Source organism: Ambystoma mexicanum, chromosome 3q (genome assembly GCF_040938575.1).
Source record: "Ambystoma mexicanum isolate Mex_15411 chromosome 3q, UKY_AmexF1_1, whole genome shotgun sequence".
NCBI lineage: Eukaryota > Metazoa > Chordata > Amphibia > Caudata > Ambystomatidae > Ambystoma > Ambystoma mexicanum.
The window spans coordinates 786,901,027-786,923,219 of NC_090926.1; the positions used below are offsets into that span (position 1 = coordinate 786,901,027).

General features: G+C 46.3%; 1 protein-coding gene across 1 annotated transcript in view; it reads right to left on the reverse strand.

The window, feature by feature from the left end:
• LOC138448016 (proton channel OTOP2-like) overlaps positions 1–22,193 on the reverse strand; it is a 138,341-nt gene that overhangs the window by 105,146 nt on the left and 11,002 nt on the right. The window contains exon 2 of the mRNA XM_069604548.1: positions 9,203–9,261. Within this exon, the coding sequence (XP_069460649.1) occupies positions 9,203–9,261 (59 nt within the window). The remainder of the gene's footprint in view (positions 1–9,202; positions 9,262–22,193) is intronic.

Genomic DNA, 22,193 nt, shown 5'->3' on the forward strand with positions numbered 1-22,193 from the left:
TTTTTTTCAGGGGATGGGGGAGTCCTGCAACCCCTCCCCCCACCTATTTTACCTATTCCCTAACCCCCAAACCCTTAAGTGCCCTTTCCCACCCCCCTAAAAAATGTGATGAACAATAGTGCACGTTGTAGTGGCAAGCTTTCTGAGTGAGAACACCCACTGCAATTTTACAAAATCAAAGGAGGACAATGTGGGTAATCTTGATATAGGAAGTGGCAGCTATTGTTTTGATGTGCCCCTAAGAAGCTCTCTGAGCCAAGAAACATTGGTGGCACAAGGATAAAACACAGTGGCCCTCATTACGACCCTGGCAGAGATCCATGGTGCAATTTGCACAATGGTCCATGGCGCTAAACTGCCAACTCCGCCATGGTGGTTGGCGGACTTACCGCCCCATTCCGACCTTGGCGGGGCGGTAAGTCCCCAATCCCCATTTACCCTTCCCCATTCCCATTTTTGCCCCATAGGGTATAATGGGAGTGGGGAAGGCGTTAATTACGCCACCGTGAATTACGGTGGCGTAATTAACAACAAGTCCCGTAGCGCCATGGATTTTTCCGCCTGCAAAAAGCAGGCGTAAAAATCACCATGGCGCTACGGGAACTCGTAGTCAGGCGGAAAGGTACGCCATGCTTTATGCCGGCGTAAACCCCTTTCCGCCAGGGTCGTAATGAGGGCCAGTCTCTTTAAAGAGCAACCTTGAGAGGCACCAAGCATTATCAAGGGGGCGTATAGCCTCAGAAGGGGACATCAGTCTTAAAGCCAGCTTTTAAGACATTTGAGCAGGAGTGCGCGGAAGCCCTTTTTGGGGAACCCGTAATGGTGGAGATATTGGAAAATTCTGATGTGGAAACAGGAGGTGACATGACCGCCGAAGAATCTGTGGTGAGGCTGTTGACTGCGCTTCTGGTCTAGTTACCCAAGTCAGGGCTTTGCCACTGAAAATTGCAACCGAGGAAAAACAGAAAGGGAAAGCAAAAGCTAAAACCAAATTGTGTGGAAAGAAAAAGTGATAAAAACACAGAGTGGAACACTATTTAATCAATCCCGTCGTAAATCTCTGTGTGCCTTGACCAGTAAACCCACAGTTATAGCTGCACTCAGAAAAAAAGTTCCTGCCAAAAAGGCCAGTAGACAGCGGAAGGCTGGGGAAGAGTCACATCAAAGGAGGTAGAGGTGGTGGAGGAAGCGAAGGACAAGTCACCATTACACCAGGTGAAAGCAAAGAGTGACACAGTCCGTTCAAAATTAGTAATGTGTGTTTGCCCTCTCGGCGGGAGTGTCTGGGGGGGTCCCAGGTCTCACCTCAACAGATGGCAGAGAAGCTAGCCTGGGCAATAAGTCCGGACTTATCAGATTTAATGACATTCCTGAACAAAGAGGAGGTCAGAGTATGTGGTTCATGAAAGTAGAGCAAACAACAGGGCCAATTCTGAGTCCTGTGATCAATGACGCAAGGAGAAGAACCTTATTGTGGCCAATAAATGGCCTGTATATGAAGAATGATGTCAAGATCCAGTCGGAGGTTTTCAGTATTGTAAAGAGTTTGACAGGCCGAGATAGGCCAATTGGAGGAGGTACAGGTAACATAGCCGAATCCCGCTGGCTGTTACATAACCAGGAGAAAAGAATGCATGATTTTAATGCCATTAGTGCTCAATCTATAAAGTCCTAATGGAGAGTTTACTTCCTGAGAAGAGAGACTTTATTTTGAAATAGGATCAACATATTGCAATTATTGGGAGAAATGCCTAATTTAAGGGCACTTTCCTCAAGACATCTTGAAGGGTGTACTTCATTGATCTACACAGAACAGACCGCTCGGTTATGTTCCTAAGCTCACAAATTATCCTTTACAAACATGTTATGCAACTACAATTATTGAGACTGTTGGGTCTTGACTTAACAATGTATGAGAATGTTGATCCAAGCAAGAATATAAAAGGAAGGGGATATGCCCCTGGCTTATTACCTAGTGAAATACATGTCTCAGTAGACGTAAAGGACACAGAAAGAAGAGGGATACACGTGGCCAAGGAAATCATGAGGGGCAAAACACAAATAAAGGGTTGGTCATAGTTGTCCGACACCTTCCAGTCTGATCTCCCGAGTGTGAATACTCAAGTTTCCTTTATTTCCTAGAATACCAGGGGCGCTACATTTTCTTTTCTAATCCTGAGTTGGGAACATTCTTAAAATCACACCATTTAATACTGTTGCAGGAGACCTTGCTGCTTGAATGTCCCTCTTTTGATGGGTATGCCTCTTACCATCAGTCCGCTTGGAAATGCTTGCTGGGTCGGCCCTCAGTTTGATTAAGTTGAATGTTGGTATGCAAGTAGTGTCCACCCAAAATATAGGTCAGGGGATTCTTGCCATACATGTGAAGGTCTTGGAGGGGATGAGATGGATGAATCTGGTCCTAGTTAATGTGTAGTGGCATAGGGGAGTCTGTGACCTGGGGGTGGCCATTGACTCTCTTTTGTCTTTCACTAATGGCTGCTGTACTCGATTTAGAGGGGTCCAGCCAATCATAGCCGGAGAATTAAATGGAGCCTGTATTGATGTGGATGTTAAGATCTCCGTTCCTCCCCATCGACTGTAAAGAAAAGTGTAAACTTCTGACTCCAGGGCCTGGGGCTTAAGAGGCTAAAAGGCCAAGTAACATGGGATGTACCTAGCAAGGCCACATGGCATAATGGTGATCTTGGCTCCACTCTCGATCATACATTTGTTGAGGATTTGCTTTTCAACCAATGTGCTCACTTAGAAATAAAGTACACAACTAAGTGATCATTTATATTAATCACAGTATTAAAAACTGGATATGTGTGATTATGAGGGTCCAGTGAATCTCACTGTTTACCAGTCGGGAATAGAATTAAATGGAATACGCACACTATGAAATGAGTAAATGATGTCTTAACAGGTTGCTTAAGGGAAACTACTCTCCTATGGAAGCTGTATACATTTAGCGTGGATTCCTTTGAGCTCCTGGTTGATTACCTTTTAAAATTCTCTTTGCTACTGAAAAAGTAGCAAATCAGTAGTATGTCAGTAGCATGCTGATGACACCCAACTCATGTTCAGGCTTCCTTCAGCCTCCTCCTCTCCTTCCCTCATCTTTGATTGTCTACTCGCCATTCACAATTGGTGTGCCACCAACAATCTTTGCCTAAATGCCAACAAGACTGAGATCCTCCTTATTGGTACACCATCTCCATCCTTTCCTATTACTCTCTGGCCAGCCTCCCTTGGCCCTCCTCCCACCCCCACCTGTGTTGCTAAGAACCTCAAGGTTATCTTTGGCTCTCTGCATACATCTCTGACATCTCCAAAAAGTCAAACTTCTTATTGCACCTCCTCAGAGGTACTCTGCCTTTCCTCTCCTTCCCTCAAAAAATCACAGTGGGCCTCATTAGGACTCCGGCGCTAAACCATGGTGCTATTAGCACCATGGTCCATGCCGGAGTCCGCCATGGCGGAATGGGGAATTACCACCCCATTTCGAGGTTGGTGGGGCGGTAATTCCCCCTTCCTCCATGGCCCTTCCCCATTCCCATTTTTGCCCCATAGAGCTCAAAGGGAATGGGGAAGGCGCTAAGTACGGTGCCGCAAATTGCGGCACCGTAATTAGCACCAAGGTCCCTTTGCGGGTCCCTACTTTAACGGCTGGTAAAACCAGCCGTTAAGGTCGGGTCCCGCAAAAGGACCTCGTAATTAGGCGCTAGGTGTTTAACGGCGCCGCAGCCTTTTTACGGCGCCATTAAACACTTAGCGCCTGGGTCATAATGAGGCCCACTATCTCCCAAGCTTTAGTTCTCTCCAGACTTGATTACTGTAACAGCCTCTTTCTGAATCTACCTGCCTCCACTCTCTGTCCTCTACAACTAATCCAGAACAGGACTGCAAGACTTGTCCTTGGCCTCAACTCCTGGGATTGTATCTCTCCATCACTGAAATCCCTTCATTGCCTCCCAGTGGATGCAAGGATTACATTTAAAACCCTCTGGGCCTCATTATGACCCAGGCGGAAAAGCATGGTGCTAATAACACCATGGTCCATGCCAGTAACTTACCGACTCCGCCATGGAGAAAGGGGGAATTACCACCCCATTACAAGGTTGGCGGGGCAGTAATTCCCCCTTCCTCCATGGCCCTTCCCCATTCCCATTTTTGCCCCATAGGGCTCAATGGGAATGGGGAAGGCGCTAAGTACGGTACCTCAAATTGCGGTACCGTACTTAGCACCAAGTTCCCTTTGCGGGTCACTACTTTAACGGCTGGTGTATACTAGCCGTTAAGGTAGGGTCCCGCAAAGGGACCTCGTAATCAGGCACTAATGGGTTAACGGCGCTGCAGCCTTTTACGGCGCTGTTATCCCATTAGCGCCAGGGTCGTAATGAGGCCCTCTGCATTGTCCACAAGGCTTTCTGGGGCTTGGGTGCAAAATACCTTCAGCTATCCTCTGTAAATACCTCCCTTCTAGAGCCCTTCGCTCCTCTACCTCTAACTCCCTCAGGGTTAGTCGTCTTGCAAAAAAAAACAAGCTGGGGGTACATCTCTTTCTTCAGCTGGGGCCTCCCTCTGGAACAGCCTCCTGGCCACCTTGAAACTTGAGGAAAACCATCTCTGGTTCCGGAAGCACCTCAAGACCTTCCTCTTTGCCTCTGCCTTTTTCCCCTTTTTCCCCTGTTGATCTGTTTCTTCTCTTGGCAATGTGCACCTGACCACCCTCTGTTACTTGGGCCACCTGCTCACCCTGCCACCCTCCTGCACTGCCTCCGGGCCACCCCTTGCACAGGGGTTCTGTATCTGTACCCATACAGATATCCCTTATCTGACTAATTTTCACCTGCCACTTGCTGGCCGCACTACCATGGTTTATGCCATTATTTATTCATTTATTTTATTTATTATTTATACTGTTCTCTCCTCGGTTCCGCACTCCCCCCGCCCTTCCATGCACTTTCCTCCTTTTTCCCTTTTCCATGCACTTGCGTATTTCTTAAATGTCACTGGGCCTAGTAAGATTGCTGTTTTATTTTTGTTTTCCCTTGTTCCCCTCCCTTTTGCCTGGTCACCCTCTGAAACACATGCCTACCAGCTCAATACGAATCCAATATCATATCATATCAAAAGGGCATCAGGTCAAAAGTACAACAGAAAGCATGTCCATATCTGTGATCAACATCTAGTGGATAAAACATGTTCAATTGGAGTACAGGTTAAAGCCTTGAAAGTGAGGAAGGATCTTAGCCCCAAAGTTGTAGTTAACCATATAAAGAAGGTTAAACAAAATTATGAGAAATGGCTGAGGGGAAATGGTGGTGAAAAATAAAAAGATCCCAGCTAGTTTGGACAATCTTTGAATGAGAATGGGATCTCCACGGTAGCCAAGTAGATTAATGCAGTCCCAGAACAGGAATGGGTAAGGTACTATAAGGACGATTTTTGCTGAGAAGGCACTAGATGGGTCCGAGCCGGTCTTGTGCTGCAACTTGTTTCTTGATCAGGAGATGATTGATGGCATCCTGGAGAGGATCAGTTCCTCGAGGGACCCAATAAACTTTCTAATGCTCTCCTCAAAATCTGTCCGGAAATGTGGTCATTACTGCTAACTCTTCTATTGAGACATGTTATTGAGTCTAATTCCATTCCTGACTCATGGAGCATAGCTTATATTATTCCAATGCATAAACAAGGGGAGAGATCGGACCCAAAAAACCATTGACCAATCATCACATTGGATGCTGACAGCAAAACGTTTGCATCTTTTTTGCTGTGGCATTTGGAACAATGGGCTAACACGACTGGCAGACTGAAGAAGTGACAGACCGGGTTTCGGAAACATATCGACCTTGCTTAACGGATTTGTCCTGAAGTGTTTTCAGTCTCATGCCTGGTCAAAAAAATATGAATCTGTATTCATTGCAACCATATCTTACTGCAGCATTTGATGCAGTCAATAGGAGTCTTCTGTGGTCCAAGCTGCAGGGATGGGGAATCCTGCATGGCTGGCTAAGATTTATTATGGGCCTCCATGAACACTCTGCTGTACGGGTTGGATTAAATAAGGGAGGGGCATTGTCTAGAAGGGTGCCGACCTTTAGAGATATTAGACAGGGGTGCATTTTGGCCCCCTATCTATTCAATGTATACATGTCAGACCTGGACCCGGCAGCTTTTGTTTCTCCCAAATTGGACAACTTGGGTGTGACCTGGATGTGATCTGGGTGTGACCTGGATGAGCTATGCTGATGACTCTTATTTTTGACTGCACCGAAATTGGCATGCAACACCTGATCACTGCTTTTTTAAAATCTGTAACTCCTTGGCAATTACCCCAAAGGTCATGCAATGCACCATGAAAAAAAGAGCCACCGCATTTATTTTCTAATTATTTATGTATTCATTTCAATGGAGCATTCTATCCAAGCCTTTGGAGAGGGTGGAGGAATTAATTTACCTATTCTTGGTAAGCCCTATAAATCCCAGGTCTGGGAGCTGATGAGAAGCAGGGCTTGGATCTTGTCTACTCCTCTGTGCCGTTTGGATGACTGCGATGGCAAATTCTCACTGCTTCCTGTGCTGAGATTTTATGAGGGAAAGATTGTCCCGAAAGGTCTGTATGGCAGTGAGTGTAATACCTGTAGGTGCTAGGACTTCTCCCTCTGTTAGAGGGCTTAATGTATTGAAGCACTCTGGGTTTGCAGAACTCAGTTCCCCTGGCAGTGATCCAATACGGTTTGGGTTTTAATTCCCTTACAGCAAGAGCTAATCGGTGAATTTCATTTTTATCATAGTATAATATTTTATTTATTATGTTTGTTACGTGCCCAGACCCGACGGTATCACGGCGAAATTTCAGGTGAGTTATCACATTTTTGTACAGTGTTACAGTTACAATCATATGAAACATAATTTATACAAAATTACAAATAAAGTCATGTAATCAAATGTCGTATACTAAGTTACAATCGATCAAAGTAGCAGGTCACAATTCAAAGAAAGGAGGTAAACCAGAAGCATTCTAGTACTGCGGTGGAGTAGGACTAGTTGAGGTTAATATTTGTTGAATATTAAAAATACATCCTGTGGAACATTCATTGTATTATGATCTGAACATTTTAGCACAAACCACTACATAGGGGTTTTTATATGAATTTGTCACATATTACGCTACTTTGTTGAGTCAATAGGGGCTGATGGAAGACAGCCTTATTGGTAATCCTATGGGGGTAAAGAAGACCCTATATATCAGCGATTGGACTCATTGTATTGAGAAATTTCACAGATACGATTCGCTGGGTCACCTTAGGAATGATCATTAAATGAGGGGCACTACAGCATCTTGTGTGACTATTTATCCAAAAGATTATTCAGAAGGCTGTTTTTGAAATTTAGGTGGAACTTGCTTTTGACAAATCAAGTCTAGTGTAGGTATGGCCTTATTCAAAGTGAGACTGCTTTGTGTAGATTCTGTGTGTTGCCAACAATAAGACAGAGCTCCTCATATTGGGTTCCCACCACCATCTTAGTAGACTTGACCCCATCTTTAAATCTTTCATCATTGATGGCAATGCCATCAAACTGTCTAACGATACCAAAACCTTAGGCATTTATCTTGATTCTACCCTCTCATTGGCGAGACAAACTAATGCTATAATCTCAGCAGCGGCCTATACCTGCAAATTTACCACAGCCTCTTGCCCCTTCCTCACCACACCAAACTGTATCACCCTTGCTAGAACCCTAACTTTGTCGAAACTTGACTATTGCAATGCACTCTATTTAGGGACTAGCCAACGAAATCTTCGCAAGCTTCAGGTCATCCAAAATAATGCCATCAGGGTAGCACTGAACATTACCAGGAACCAGCACATATCAGACCCTAGAGATAGTCTATATTGGCTTTCAGTAGCCCGAAGAGTCTCCCTAAAATCACTTGCTCTTACCCACAAGTGTCTTGCCAACCAGGCACCCAACTATCTGGTTCGCTGGCTCACACCTCAAACCTCATGCCGTCCTCTTAGAATGGCACAAGCAAATTGCCTATCCTTACCCAGATTCAAACTCCAAAAAACTGGGGGGACTAGCTTTCCGGTCCTTGCTTCCACATTATGGAATTCACTTCCTAACCATCTTAGATCAGAGCCCTCCTTTCTCTCCTTCAAAAGCAAAGCTAAATACTGGCTAATTAATCACGACATGCAAAATACTGACCTCATCGGCCACAATCCCACCACATAATCACCTCCCAATTTCGTTTATCTACATCTTCTATGTATATATAAATGTAAAGTCACTGTAATTATCTTGTAAGTATTCGCTTATCTGCATCCTCTATGTTTATATAAATGCAAAGTTACTGCATTTATACTGTAAGTATTTTGGCTTGTAACTAACTGCCGAGTTGCTGTATGATATTTTTGCTTATTGTATACCATGTCATTGTAACATTATGTAACCCATGATATGCGCTCAGATGCCTTTGGGCTAGGCGCACTACACAAATAAATAAAATAAACTAAACTAGCCTGACACTCGGGAATCGTTGAAACATTTGGTGACATTATGCTAAGCTCTCCAAGTTAAACGTCAATGCTATGTCATCAAGTTTGCTCATTTTGCTTATCCCGATAGGGAGGAAATCCTTTGGAACGAATGTTTGGCTGGTAGAACTACCTCAATAGTGATAGCGATTGTGAGTTTGCTTAAAAGCTTCCAATTGGACGACAAAGCCACGTCCGAGTGAAGGAGTGCTATGATGAGGATGACTTTTATTGTGTTGAATTTATGCTTCTCGTTTTAATATTTGTAAATGTGGATTTTGTAAACCTGCACATTGATGTGACCATAATAACCTAGGGATTGATTCCTTTGAATTGTAATTGTGATGATGCTATTTTTCAATCAAGAAAATAGTAATGTTTGCTTTTATTTCTTATTTTTGTAAATTGCATGAATTGGGATTCCTATCTATTGATTTTCCTTTCTATTCATGCTTTTAATTGTTAAAGTTTATTTGATTAACCATAAAAAAAGAACAAAAGTACAAAATAATTAAGGAAACACGGAACCCTCATCTAGGTGCATTTGCATGAGTTGGGGGGATAGTAATTAGCAGATCGAGGGGAAAATGAAGAGTTGGAAGGATATACATACCAGTAGACATTAAGAAATAAAGTGCACCACTAACCTGGTCAGATTGAGGTAGATCTGGACGCAGTGCTTGCTGGACACCCAGAGAAAATACATCTGCGGAAAGGCAGAGAAAAATAAAAATGAGAAGGTTGTCAGGAAACAAATTGGACTTTAAAGCAGCCGTATTAAACATTTATATACACATTTAATGGGTTGAGACAGAGCATGTGCAGCTTTTCAGTAAATGTTTGTGCATTCGCTCATTCTAGTATGAGAGTTGTGGCACATCCTGACGGAATTCTCCTCCATCTAAGATTGTTAAAACTGGTGTTATTACCCAAAGTAAAGCCACTCAATGAACAACCTTTGATGGTTGAAGAGATACGTCAGTCCTGCCACAGGATTCAAACTCTGCCAATTGAAGAGGTGGGCCCCATTACTGTCCGAGCTAGACACCCTTTGAAGGGCTAAGTCAGCTCTGCCACAGGATTCAAACTTGCCAGTTGCAGAGGCGGGCTCTATTACTGTCCGAGCTAGACACCCTAGTTGTGGAAGGTGTAGCGAGGGTGTAGAATGTGGTGTGACAGAATGTGTAGATTTATAAAGGCTCATTTATTGAGATGTCCCAGAGGTGGGGCGGGGGGGTCTCAGCACTGCGTTTAACTATGCTTTAACTCTAGCATAGGTATTGCATACCTAATATTTAAAGTGAATGTTATCAAATAGTGTTGTAATGTGAGTTAAGGTTTCATATGTCAATAAATGGAGTTTGGGAAATGGGACAGTGTGTCTAACTCTACCATTGGCATTCCCATGCTTGGTAGCCTTTATGTTTTCTTACTATTGGACTGAGTGTTTCTACCTTAGCACGGCGATCCCCTCATTTGCAGAAACATTTTTAAGGTGGTAACTAACAGTTTTGAAAAAATGTTTTCCCCTGTTGGTTTTCTTCTTTTGAAAAAAAATGCCATTCCCCTGTGCATTTCTAATGTCATTTGGGTGTGTATTGCATCTTTAGGTGTGAAGTGCCTAGTGGGTACCTTCCACCATTAGGGGCAGGACTTCTGTCTTATATGTTTAGTATGTGCATCATCCACAAAGGCACATGTTATGCTTCTGTCTAACATGCATTGTGTTAGTCGGCACCGGATAATCCTGTGATGTGTTGTGTTTGGATCTGTGCATGGGCCTTCTTCACTGTTGTGTAACAGTTAGGATACACTCAATCATTGACTTATGGGTGTAGTATGGTCCTCGGTTCTGATGGGGAGAGGAGCTAGTGCCCCCCTGCACCCTCCAAGAGCTTTACAATAAGGCAAGACTACTCTAAGCACTATAGCACTGAGAAAGCCTTTTTCATGCAAATATATTCGCACACAGATGTGGCCAGCCACTAAATGAAGATAGTATTTAAATATAAGGTGTACATAACTATTAGCAGAATACACTTGTAAATGTTATTCTAAGTAGTTTTAAAATCTCAACTCGCTAACTCAGCAGCTGTTTCCTGTCCATCAAAAAACCGAGGAAGGCTGGGGCTCATGTACACAATGTAAACGTATGGGAAAATAAGGTTTTAAGGGGAATTACTGGACCAGATAAAATATAAGTATATTGAGTGAAGTATGGAGAGTATGATGGGAAAATGTGTGTATATATAAATATTTGTAATATAGCAAAATGATGATAAACAGGAGCTACAATGTATTCTTGCATAGGCTAGCAGTATGCTAGGTAGTTTGCCCTAAACGGATACCCGGCCATGCAAGAAGGAACACTGCAGCATCCCTTGTAAGGGAGGAAAGGCAGTTTTGGATGAGCCATGCCAGTATCCAGAATCCAGTAACCAAGTTAAAAAGTATATAAGGCTCCTGCTGGGCACCAGTCTGCAGGAGCTGGGAATGGTGGGACACAGAATACCTTTCAGGAGCAGAGTTCTTTGCCCCTCCTCATTTTCTGTAAAGATTAAAGTTGTTATCCTTGCAAGATAAAGACTCTTGGCCTTATTTCTCTAGAGTGGTGAACTTTAAACTGGTGTCAGCGTGATTGGGGGTACTCGTATAATTAAGGGGTACCCCTGTAAGTTGGGCTACCTTTCAGTTCCCTATAGTGGGCTGATGGTGCATGCCTGCACTTTTGTAATCTGCAAATGCATGCATTAATGTTGTATCTGCAATATATGCATTGTATTTTCTACTTCAGATGTGTGCATTCATTCTACTCAGTGAGCCACCCCCTGTGATGCTGGAAATATTGCTTTATCATGTATGTTCTGTCTTGTTTTCCACGCAGGAGTTCATGTGGGACTCCTGGCGGTGCGGCTCTTCCTCTTTTTGATTGTGGTGAACAAACCCTTGGGATACCCTTATGGTACCCATGGATGGGAGTACAACCCTGTACTCCTATTGTATATTTTTGGGGCACCTGTGTGTAGCCCACAGAGCAGGGTATGGGCGGGTGGCAGCTCCATGCTGAATTTGACAGGTGCTCTGAGTATCCTCCATTTTGGGATACCCAGACCCTACCATTGGAATCAGTTGATTCCTGATAGGAAACAAGATGGCCCCTGTGGCCCCTTGCTTTCTATTGCCGGTTACTTTGTATTTCCGAAGTCCCGGGAAGTCCTGACTCTGTCCCTTGCCCCTGACTGGCTGTTGGGTGGAAGTTCCATATATGGTATTATGGGGAATTCCAGGCCAGACTGGCTGGAGTCTTCCCAATGACTGTATGTTGTGTCTACGCCTGTGTGGTGGGACATGGGTGACTGAAGTGTGTGACGAATATGCATTCCGTGTTATGGGTGTCTAGTTCTGGCGTTTGACACAATGACTGAGACAGCCCTACCCGAAACTGGTATAAATGCAGTGTGGAGTGCTGAATGGCCGAGTGCTTGTCCGAATCCACATTCCGTGTTGTGAGTGTCTGGATGGAGAAGAATGACCTGAATGCACTGTGAGCCCCATTGTCTGCCTGACTGCCTGAATGCCCTTCTGGATGATTGGTTACATGAGTGTGACCCAGCAGAGTGAATGGGAGATCAACAGTATATCTGGGGGCCTCTCACTGATGGAAATCATACAGAATCTGAAGTCAAAACTGATGCTTAACCTTGGAGCCCACTGGAAGAAGATGAGGAACTGCTGCTGCTGTCGTTCACTGATCTGAAAGCTGCGTAACTGTCAAGGAACTGATACAAGAGAGGACCTGGTTAGGAGACCTCTTCCCGAGCTACGAGGCACCATTGTGCACCAGCTGATCTTTGCCAAAGCTCCCTGGACGTCAGACCCTTGAAAGGTTGCCGACCGGAGATGGGGACCGCCACGGAATCATGAAGAGAAGTGCCCGGACAATGAAGTCCACCTCTGTCGACTACCACCGTCGCCGACCGGAGCCGCAGTACTCCCTTGCCTAAGAACATTGAAACAAGGACTCCCTTGCTCATCCTCGTTGACCGCTTTCATCCTGCCAGAGAAAGTCAAGGCTGCCGACAACCGAGGCGAATACGCCAGTGGATTTCCTGCCACGACTCAACGCCCTTGCTGGGCCAAAGTTCTTCATTAACTCTTTTGTGGCAACAAATTCTCGTCGTCGGTGTGCACCGCACACCTCAGCTTGCAGGACGTTTTCGACCGATCATCAACGAGCACCACAAGAACCGAAGCTGCTATCACAACGACAGTGTTCACCGTTTTTCTTCACCGACTCTCGATGACCCATGGCTCCTGCATTAAAGGAAGTGCATTCAAGAAGGGTCCGTCGACGACTCATCGAAGAACTCTACGAAACCGGTACTTTGGGGTTGTGAAACCTTTTAGGAGGACTATAGACTATATTGAGCATAATTGGACTGGGCTTGTCAAATACGCTTTACTTACAGGTTGCCCAGGTGGGGGGGATCCTTGCACAGAACTGTCTCATGGTAGTGGGATAGACTGTTCTGCCATTGCTTGATTTACCTTGTATTCTTTCTGTGGTCTATCAATGATTCATCTTACAGTCTGATTCATATATTATTAGAGCTGTTAGCCGTGGTGCATTTTAAAGGAATCGATAGTTAAGAGTGGTACCACGTAGACCTGTATATATTTGACAATATAGTATTGCCAGAGTACAAAGTGTGTTATTGTGATTGTGTATATAACTTTGAACCTTATTTATATAAAGACTGTGTTTTTACTAACATAGTGTGTGGACATTCCTTTGTGGGTGCTTTGGGACTACACTGTACTTATGAACCAGCCTGTATCACCTCCTGTGAGCTAAGCCTTGATTGCTCGACTACGTTACCAATAAGAGAGAATCTTGGCTGGGGTGCTCTGTGCCTCTCCTCTGCCATATAGAGAGCAGGAGTACAGATGCCCCCCTCCGGTGCTTTACACCCCCTCTGCGTGTCTCGGGGCTGCATGCATATGCCACAATATATCTGACTCAATGCTGCATGTGCGCACATCAATGATGCATATGTCAATATTGAGCACCAAGGTATGTCTCAGTGATACATGCATGTGTGTGTTTTGGTGCTCCACGTGTACTGCATTGCTGTGCCAGCATATCTCAGTATTTCAGATATAAGCACTGCTTGCATGCATGTTGCAAACTCATGCTTATGTTTCTCAGTGCTGCGTACATTATAACAATATGAACATCTTAGCTTCACAGACACAGCAGAAAAATGCAGCTTGTGGGCGGACAGACAGGTTAGCATGACATTTTGTGATATCATTCTAGACCTGACCTTGAATGGTTCTACAAAGTTTGTTACTGTTTTGCCAAGAGGGAAGAAAATTAGAGGTGGGGTCCCAAAATATTGAAAGGCTTCTAAATTTGGTGCCGTTTCACAAATCTGCACACAAGTTTGTAAAACGATTTAAGACCCAGATTTGAATGTTTTTGCAAAGTTTGGTCAGATTTTGTGAAGAGGGGGCACAATTAGAGTGGGGGTTTTGAACGTTTTTAGATGGCTTATAACCTTTTTGCTGTTTGCCGAATGTGTACAAAAGATTTTAGAAACATCATAGACCCAACCTTGAATGTTCGTGCAAAGTCTGAATGGAATTTGTGAAGTGGGAGCTATGTTATATGACTATTTTATGTACATACATTTTGACACTTTTCAAAAAGTAAAACATGCGCATATTTGCAGCAAAGTCGTGCAAGGACCATTGGCAAGGACCTGAAAGCAAGGTTTTGCAAATGTCTCTGTTTTATTTTTTGAAAATCGTCATAATGTAGGTACAAAAATAGTGATATACTTTTGGTGACTGAGGTATAGCCTGTGGCCATGGGCAGTGGCCAGATTGTACGAGTCATGGACTGTGGCCATGTGCAGTGGCCAGATTGTACGAGTCATGGATTGTGGCCAGGTGCAGTGGCCAGATTGTCTGAGTCATGGCCAAAAGCCATGACTCAGACAATCTGACCACTGGCTATGACCACGAGAGGCTGGCAATGGGGTTAAAGTGGGCATGGCCACCAGGGAATGGCTATGTGGTAAAGTTTTTGAAAATCAGGATAGGTTTGAATGGGACATATTTTTTGCTTGACGTACTGCACAGGATTGCATCAACAGATCGCTGTGACTACTGCTGCATAACGTCTGAGACAATGCTAATCAGCAGATAATTACTGAGGACGCCGAAAAGGTGCCCACGTGGTCACCAGGCCACCCCTTCAAATTGTTAACCACCTTTATTTGCGACCATACCGGGACAAGATATTGGCATTGCATGCCAGACTCATTTCCACAACCTCGCAGCAATGACTGGCCCACAATCCACACGCATGGAGAAAGACCCTAGAGAGTCGAAACACGTGTCGGCTGACTTTTAACAGTAAGTATAGTACCAACAATGGCTTTCAAGACTGGTTTATTACGACAATAGTTACTTATTGAATAACCCAGCACTAAGGTTAACAGGGCTCACTCTCCTATTCAAAACCTAGCAGGAAGGGGACCTTCACAAAAGAACTCCATCACCTGCAGAAGGGCAATCCGTTTAAAGTACTAGATGAAGCATATTGATGTACGCATTCTTCCACCCTGCAATTACTTGATAATCGTGTACTGTGATTTGGTAATTGGGGCATGCAGCATGGCCGAAGCCCTAGGTTTGAATGGGAAAATATATTTTGCTTGCGGCTACAGCCTGAAGTGCTGTACTGAATTACAACAAACCTGCATGAAAGAACCTGAAAGAATGGTTTTGCAAATCTGTTTTGTGGCCAAATGTAAGCACAAACAATAGTGATGTAAGTTTGGTGAATGGACAATGGGCCTAGTCCTCGGCAAGGACAAATGCAAACTCTGATTTACTTATTGGGCATGCAGTATGGCTGATGGGAGAAAATAAATCTGCTTGCGGCTGTAGCCCGGAGTGCTGGACGGGATTGCAGGAAACTTGCATGAGGAGCATCAACAAGGACCTGGAAGGATGCTTTTGCAAATCTGTCCTGTGTTTTACTTTTTGATAGTGTCGAAATGTAAGTACAAAAAATAATAATATAACTTTTCTGCTGTGGGCCTGTCTACTCTGATTTGCCTATTGGGGTATGCGGCATGGCCGAAGCCCATGCCCCATGGATTATGGAGACTGGCCATGCAAGCTACGAGCACTGGCCATTGGTTACATTATGAGGGTATAGTGCACACTGAACTAGGATGCTGGGTACGTGCAGTGGATAACAGGGGTGGTTTGGTGGGGCTGGGGTCATGGTTGAGCCTCATGCCCTGGGCAATTTAACAATGGCTTGCATTCCCAGCATGCACTACCGATAACGATACACATAAGTATGCATTGAAAATAATATGTTTGTTAAAGGAGGTTTATAGTTTAATATATGTTAAAAGAGGAATTATTAATAATTTATATATAGTGATGTAATACTATGAAACATTTTCATTTATAAAAACCTATTCAATTGACAGAATAAACGGTGTTAAAGGGACGTTAGGGTTAAGATGTACCCCACCCTTGGGACTCTTGTACCCCAGCAGTTAGCTAGTGGCCTCCCACCTTGGCATCCCTTGGCTCTTACCTCCTGGGCTCCCATGAGCACTTGTCTATCCGTACTGACCCTTTTATTTATGGAGTTCTCTCACTGCACAAGGCATATGTGCATTTATAGGAGCATTATGTATAATTTGTTGGTATAAGTTTGGGAAATGCAGATGCAAAGGATTTGTAGAACACTGTTAAGTGGTAGTCGGTGGGTGGAAGTTTAATATGTTGATAGGTTATATGTAGAGTTTTTTTAAGTGATTGGTGGATATATGTGTGAATGGTTTAAAGCAGGCAATGATGGAGTGTTACAAATATAACAGTAAACAGAGTAGAAGGGCTGTATTGTGTGGTGTTGTGCATGTGCAATCCAGGTTTTATAACAAGGCATGGGCTAGACAGTGGAATGCAGAGACTGTAGATAGTCATAAAGGGCAATGGATTATGGGGTTTATTGTATGCTAGAGAGAAGAACTTCAGACAGAAATTGTTTCAGTGCTTTTTTTATTTTCTCTAGTATAGCATAGATGAAAATGCTAATGGGAATGTTGGAGAATCTTATTATATCTATATTATATCTTATTATATCTAAATAGTTAACTGAAAAGTGTAAAGTAGATGGAGTCTATAAGCTTATTTTTGTAGTTATATTTTTTACCTGTGAAAGGCGGTTTCTAAATGAACCTTTTTTAATGTGTTTTCTTTTTTTTCCCTTTTTTTTGGCAGGTGAGGCCAGAAAGTATGATGAGGAGAGTAATTAGTGAAGGGGCACTAACCACATATATGGAGGGGCAGCTGGACAGGGGAAGATGTTGTGCGTGTGTTACATCTAAGCTAGGGGGCAGTGTTTCTCATGTTCCTTGATTACAGCTTCAAAAGCACTTTGAAATTGCTCCCCCCTGCAAAGTGGTGTGTTGCAGTATATACAGAGTACTGTTGTCTTAAAAAAATATGGATCAGCAGCCTCTTATATCGCTTGCAAGGTAACTGGTGGGATTTTGTGTCCCCCAGAAGTAGGCTGTGTGGTTACAGTATTGGTTGAGGAAGATGCAGTAGAGGAAGACAGCCTACTACTTCCTAAGAAAGGAACACCCTTTCTGAGAGCATTGCAGTGGTTGGATTTGGTGTGGCGGTGGATGGAGGTGGTCCCCGTAGGAGTAATGCCGAGGTAGTCCAAGAGGGAGTACAACGTAGCACTCAGTGTATTTCGCTTTGGTAGCTTTAGCCTTTGGTACATTCCCTACAGTGGTAAAGAACTGCCACACCCATGATTCTCTCTGGGTGCTAGAGGTATCTTCATGGTCCTCTTCATTGTCTTTTAAAGTATTGCGCTTCTTTCATTGTGTAGGACCTCCAGCTTGTGGTGGCTCTTGGGGAGGAGGGATGGCAATAGCTGATGCCATTTTTAAGATAAATAGAGGTTTTGCTAATACTCTCCCAAGTATGTGCTATGTGCTGGATTGTTCATGGATAGTGAGTAGGAATAGGTGTAGGAGCTCTGCAAGGGTACATTTTGAGCTTCAAAGTTCCTAGATGAGGGCGTGGCAACTGCGAGGCGATGCAGACGTGAGTCCCTTCGGCTCCCGCATGATACATCCTGGAAACCAGCCTGATATGTGACCGCTAGCCGTGCTCCAGGAGGGCCGCAAGAAAGAGGGACACCTGCGGCACAAGTCTGAGAAGTTATGGTGACTGGGGAGGCGGCTGCGCTGAACCCCAGCGATTCGAAGCCCGAGGCCCTGAGCGGAGTCCCCGAAACAAGATGGCCACCGCTGGAGATCCGCGGCTCCGACCGGGCTGGTGACGCCCTTCTGTGGGGACTGGAGACCTGACCGCGGCTGGGCCCGGGGCTCGGCGGGGCTGCAGAGGCGGCGCCTACCTCCGGCGCCCTGAAAGCCGAACCGATCCGGACCTGAACGCGTCCCCTGCACGGCCTGCTACCCCGGCAGAGTGGCTGTCCCGCCGCCATCCAGGTCCCATGAGGGGATTGGCGGTGGTCCCAGACGAGCCTGAGTCTGCAAAGGACGCAATCGAGGAGCAACATCGGGTGGGACAGGGGTGGCGCCCCCTCTGTGACACGCTGCCGGGCCGGACCGATCCCTGGGACGGTGCTGCTCCCATGCTCACTGCCCAGGGGTGCCCCCTGGGGATCGCAACAGCATGGTGTGCAGGTGATTCAGGGCGGCCCACCCACAGCGCCACAGCCCAACGGGGCTGGGTGGACAATTAAGTACAGGCCCACGGGCCGCTGCTGGATCGCCCAGAGAAGAACTGTCGGATCCTCCATGGACCAGAACAAACAACGTCCAAGCGGAACAGAACAAAGCGTAACACCACCCGCACAGAAAAGGACAACATAGTCGGCTCCCCCCTGGGCCCTGGGGCGACAGGGTAGTGAAAGCCGGTAGGCCTGCCGAGCCTAGCCTGAGAGACTGCAGGAGGCGCACACCAGCCTGACCCGGAACGGCCTGGAATAAATGAGGGGTGCCCCCATATACATCCAGGAGGTCCCTCCGCCATATACTACTGGCGAGTGTGCCGGGCTTGGCGGGTGGTCGGGAGTGACGGAGCACTGCCCCGCCATAGCCCAACACATTCCCGTTCACGGCCTGACACTAAGACAGTTGAGTAAGACGAACAGACCGCTACTGGTAGCAGGACGACTGGGCCACTCTCACCACCCAAGGAATTCCCCCTCACCCAATACCTCAAAACCACCGATTAAGCATAAACATCCTGAGAACCAGACAAACTTTGGGTTAGTGGGAATACCTGCCAACATAGCAGAGTGCAGTGGCTTGGCATCAGAGCCTGCAATCATACGTGAACTAACAATAAACAGCAAAACCCAGCCTCTCACCTCATCATTGTGTCGCGACCGAACCGGGCCGCAATCCGTGAGACCGAGAGACAGGAGCTCCGCCACGACATTACACCTGCCTGACCGGGTTGCAACCATGGGCAAAGAAAAAACGAAAAGCCTGCCATGCAGAATAGGATTGAACAATATACAGTCGCCTCCTCTCAGGGCACCGACCTTCAACCGCATCTATCTGGAGACATGGAACCCGCTGACGCGCTCTCCCTCAAAGATGTCATGGCCGCAATAGCCGACTCATGCTCGTCCATGGAGCAGAAGATTGATCGGATAAGTTTGGATGTGTCCTTTCTCAGACATGACCTGCAGAAACTGTCCGAGCGTACCGGAGAAGTGGAGCAGCGCATCTCGAATACAGAGGATGGGCTACACAACGTGCAACACCAACTCCAGGGAGTCGCGGCCACACTCAAGACCTTGGAGACGAGGGTCGAAGAAAGCAAAGGGAGGTCCAGACGTAACAATGTTCGTATAATTTTGGCATGACCGAGAAAGAGGAGGGCCCATGTATGGAACTCTTTCTGGAACAACTACTAACAGACCTCTTCGACTCACACTCCTTCTCAAAATTCTTCTCCAGAGAGGGAGCACACCAAATGCCCACGGGAAGGCCGTTGCATGGCGTTCCTCCGCGCACTGTGATAGCGCGGTTCTTGAACTATCGAGACCGGGACGTACTCTTACAGCTGGCTAGGACCAAGGGCACAGTAACCTTCAATGGGTCCAGGCTGGCCTTTTTCCCTGATTATACAAAGGAGGTACAGAAGGCGAGGCAATCCTTTGCGAAACTTAAGAGACAATTGCAATCTCTGGATGTCAAGTATGGCCTGCTTTTCCCTGCACAATTGAAAATTTATCACAAAGGCACTACGGTTCACTTCGTCGACCCGGATGAAGCATGGCGCTGGGCGGAGCAGCACATTGAGGGGGACTGGTCGGGTCCCCGAGGAAACAGGCAAAAAAACCCTAGAACACCCCCGGAACAATGCCCAGAACTGAGCAACCACCACCCCCTGACCCTCCGGTGCTCGGAGGAGTCGGGGCTCTGCCCTGACCCCCATCGGGGGCTCAACCTCCTGCCGTTAGGCAACCATACCATGGAGGCCACCACAAGGGGCCCTCTGAAGAACGCCAAAGGCGTGCCACACACCTACAATGCGGTGAGCGGGATCTGCTACCCTCGCACCTGGGGTATCTTATCCCCCCCCCCATCAGTTCTAGTTGAACTTCTATAGGGGCTGTTATACGCTGACAATCTACTCTTTTTCTCTCTGATTGTCAGCACATGTTGGGGCGACAGGTACTTCGTGTTGGGGTGGAGTATGGGGAGGGGGAGGGAAGGTTTTGTTGGGAAGAGTTCCAGGTTGTTTCAAGACCAGCTTATCCCTGCAACTCCCAAGGGACAGCAGTGTTTCTGGTGAGTTGGGTTTATAGCACACCTAGGCAGCGACTCAACCATTAATTTTTGTTTATTTTACACTACACCACCATGCACCGAGATGATATCCCCGTGGGCCACCCGCCTACCCCTCAAATAATCTTGCAAGATGACACCTGACCATTCTCAAATGCCACTTACTGCACATCCCAAGTCCCTTAAGATCCTCACCTGGAATGTGAACGGGATGGGCTCCGCGATCAATGGACGCCAGATTAAGCAACTACTCTCTAGACACTCCCCCGATGTGGCCCTGATTACCGAAACTCACATAGCGGGATCGCACTGTAATTTCTTCCATCGGACCAATTATAGGATAGCTTTCCACGCGGGATATACCATGGGATCCAGGGGCACCCTCATTCTCATACACAAACGCGTCCCTTTCGCATTACAGGAACAGGAGCAGGACCCCCGGGGTCGCTATGTGTTGGTCCTGGGTACACTCTGGGGGGGAAACTTATGGGCTTGTCTCAATCTACTCCCCACCGGGACTGGGGCAGGTGCTTTTAGAAGAACTGACCACCCTTATGGGTAAACACCAACCCGATAAATGGTTCCTGGGAGGCGACTTTAATGACGTTATGTGTAACTCCATGGGCCGCTCCCATTTTAGACAGCGTAACCCAACTGTCCCCACGAGGCTTTCCGGCTTTGTATCCGCCCTTGGTCTCTGTGATGTGAGGCGGGAACTCCACTCCGAAACCAAGGGCTACTCATTCCATTCAGGTGCCCACGGCTCCCTCTGTAGGCTCGATTATCTATTCATCCCGCACACAGATCTTTTCAGAATACTTTCGGCGGAACTACTTCCCCGGGGAATCTCGGATCACTCACCCCTGATGGTGGAATCACGCCTACAAGGTACAGCCCCACCTAGAACGTGGAGGTTGAACAGTTACTATCTGAACTGCCCAGAATTGGTGGACCGCCTCACAGAGGTCTCCACCGAGTATTTCGAGATTATTATACAGGCTAAAACGACCCAATGGTGATCTGGGTATTACGGGGGGAAATTATCTCCTGGACTGCAAATAGGGGGAGGGAGAGGCTCCGGAAAATAAATGATGCTGAAGCCGAGGTAACCCATCGCGAAAATGCACATACCCTCGATCCAACCCCCCAGACCCACATATCCCTTAAACGAGCCACCAAACACCTCTGTAATCTCATGCTGGATAACGCCAAGCAGGCACATTGGGAATTCAGAGCTAGGATATATGAGCTGGGGGACAAGGCCGGGAAAATGCTGGCGTGGTTAGAGAATAGAGATGAGGGACAGCGCTGCGTTCGGGAAATCATCACCCCGCAGGGGGAGAGATGCTGATCGGACGCTGAGATAGCAGAGGCATTTGCCTAATTTTATGCTGCGCTGTATCGGGCCCCATCAGTGTCGCTTGACCCAACCCTTCTTGATGACATAGCAATCCTTACCCTCTCGGAACAGCAGCGAGAGCTGCTGGACGCCGACATCTCCGAGGCTGAAATAGCAGATGCACTGGCACAATTGCAACCGGGGAAAACTCCGGGCCCCAATGGGTTCTTGGCCGAAATCTGGCAGAAACTAGGGGGTAATAACATAGCCTCCCCCTGCATCGGATGCTGCTGACAGCCCGGGAACAAGGTTCCCTTCCACAAGACCTGTATAAGGCCACCATTGTGGTCATCCCTAAACCGGATAAACTACAGGAGAAATGTGCCTCGAATAAGCCAATCTCGTTAATTAACGGGG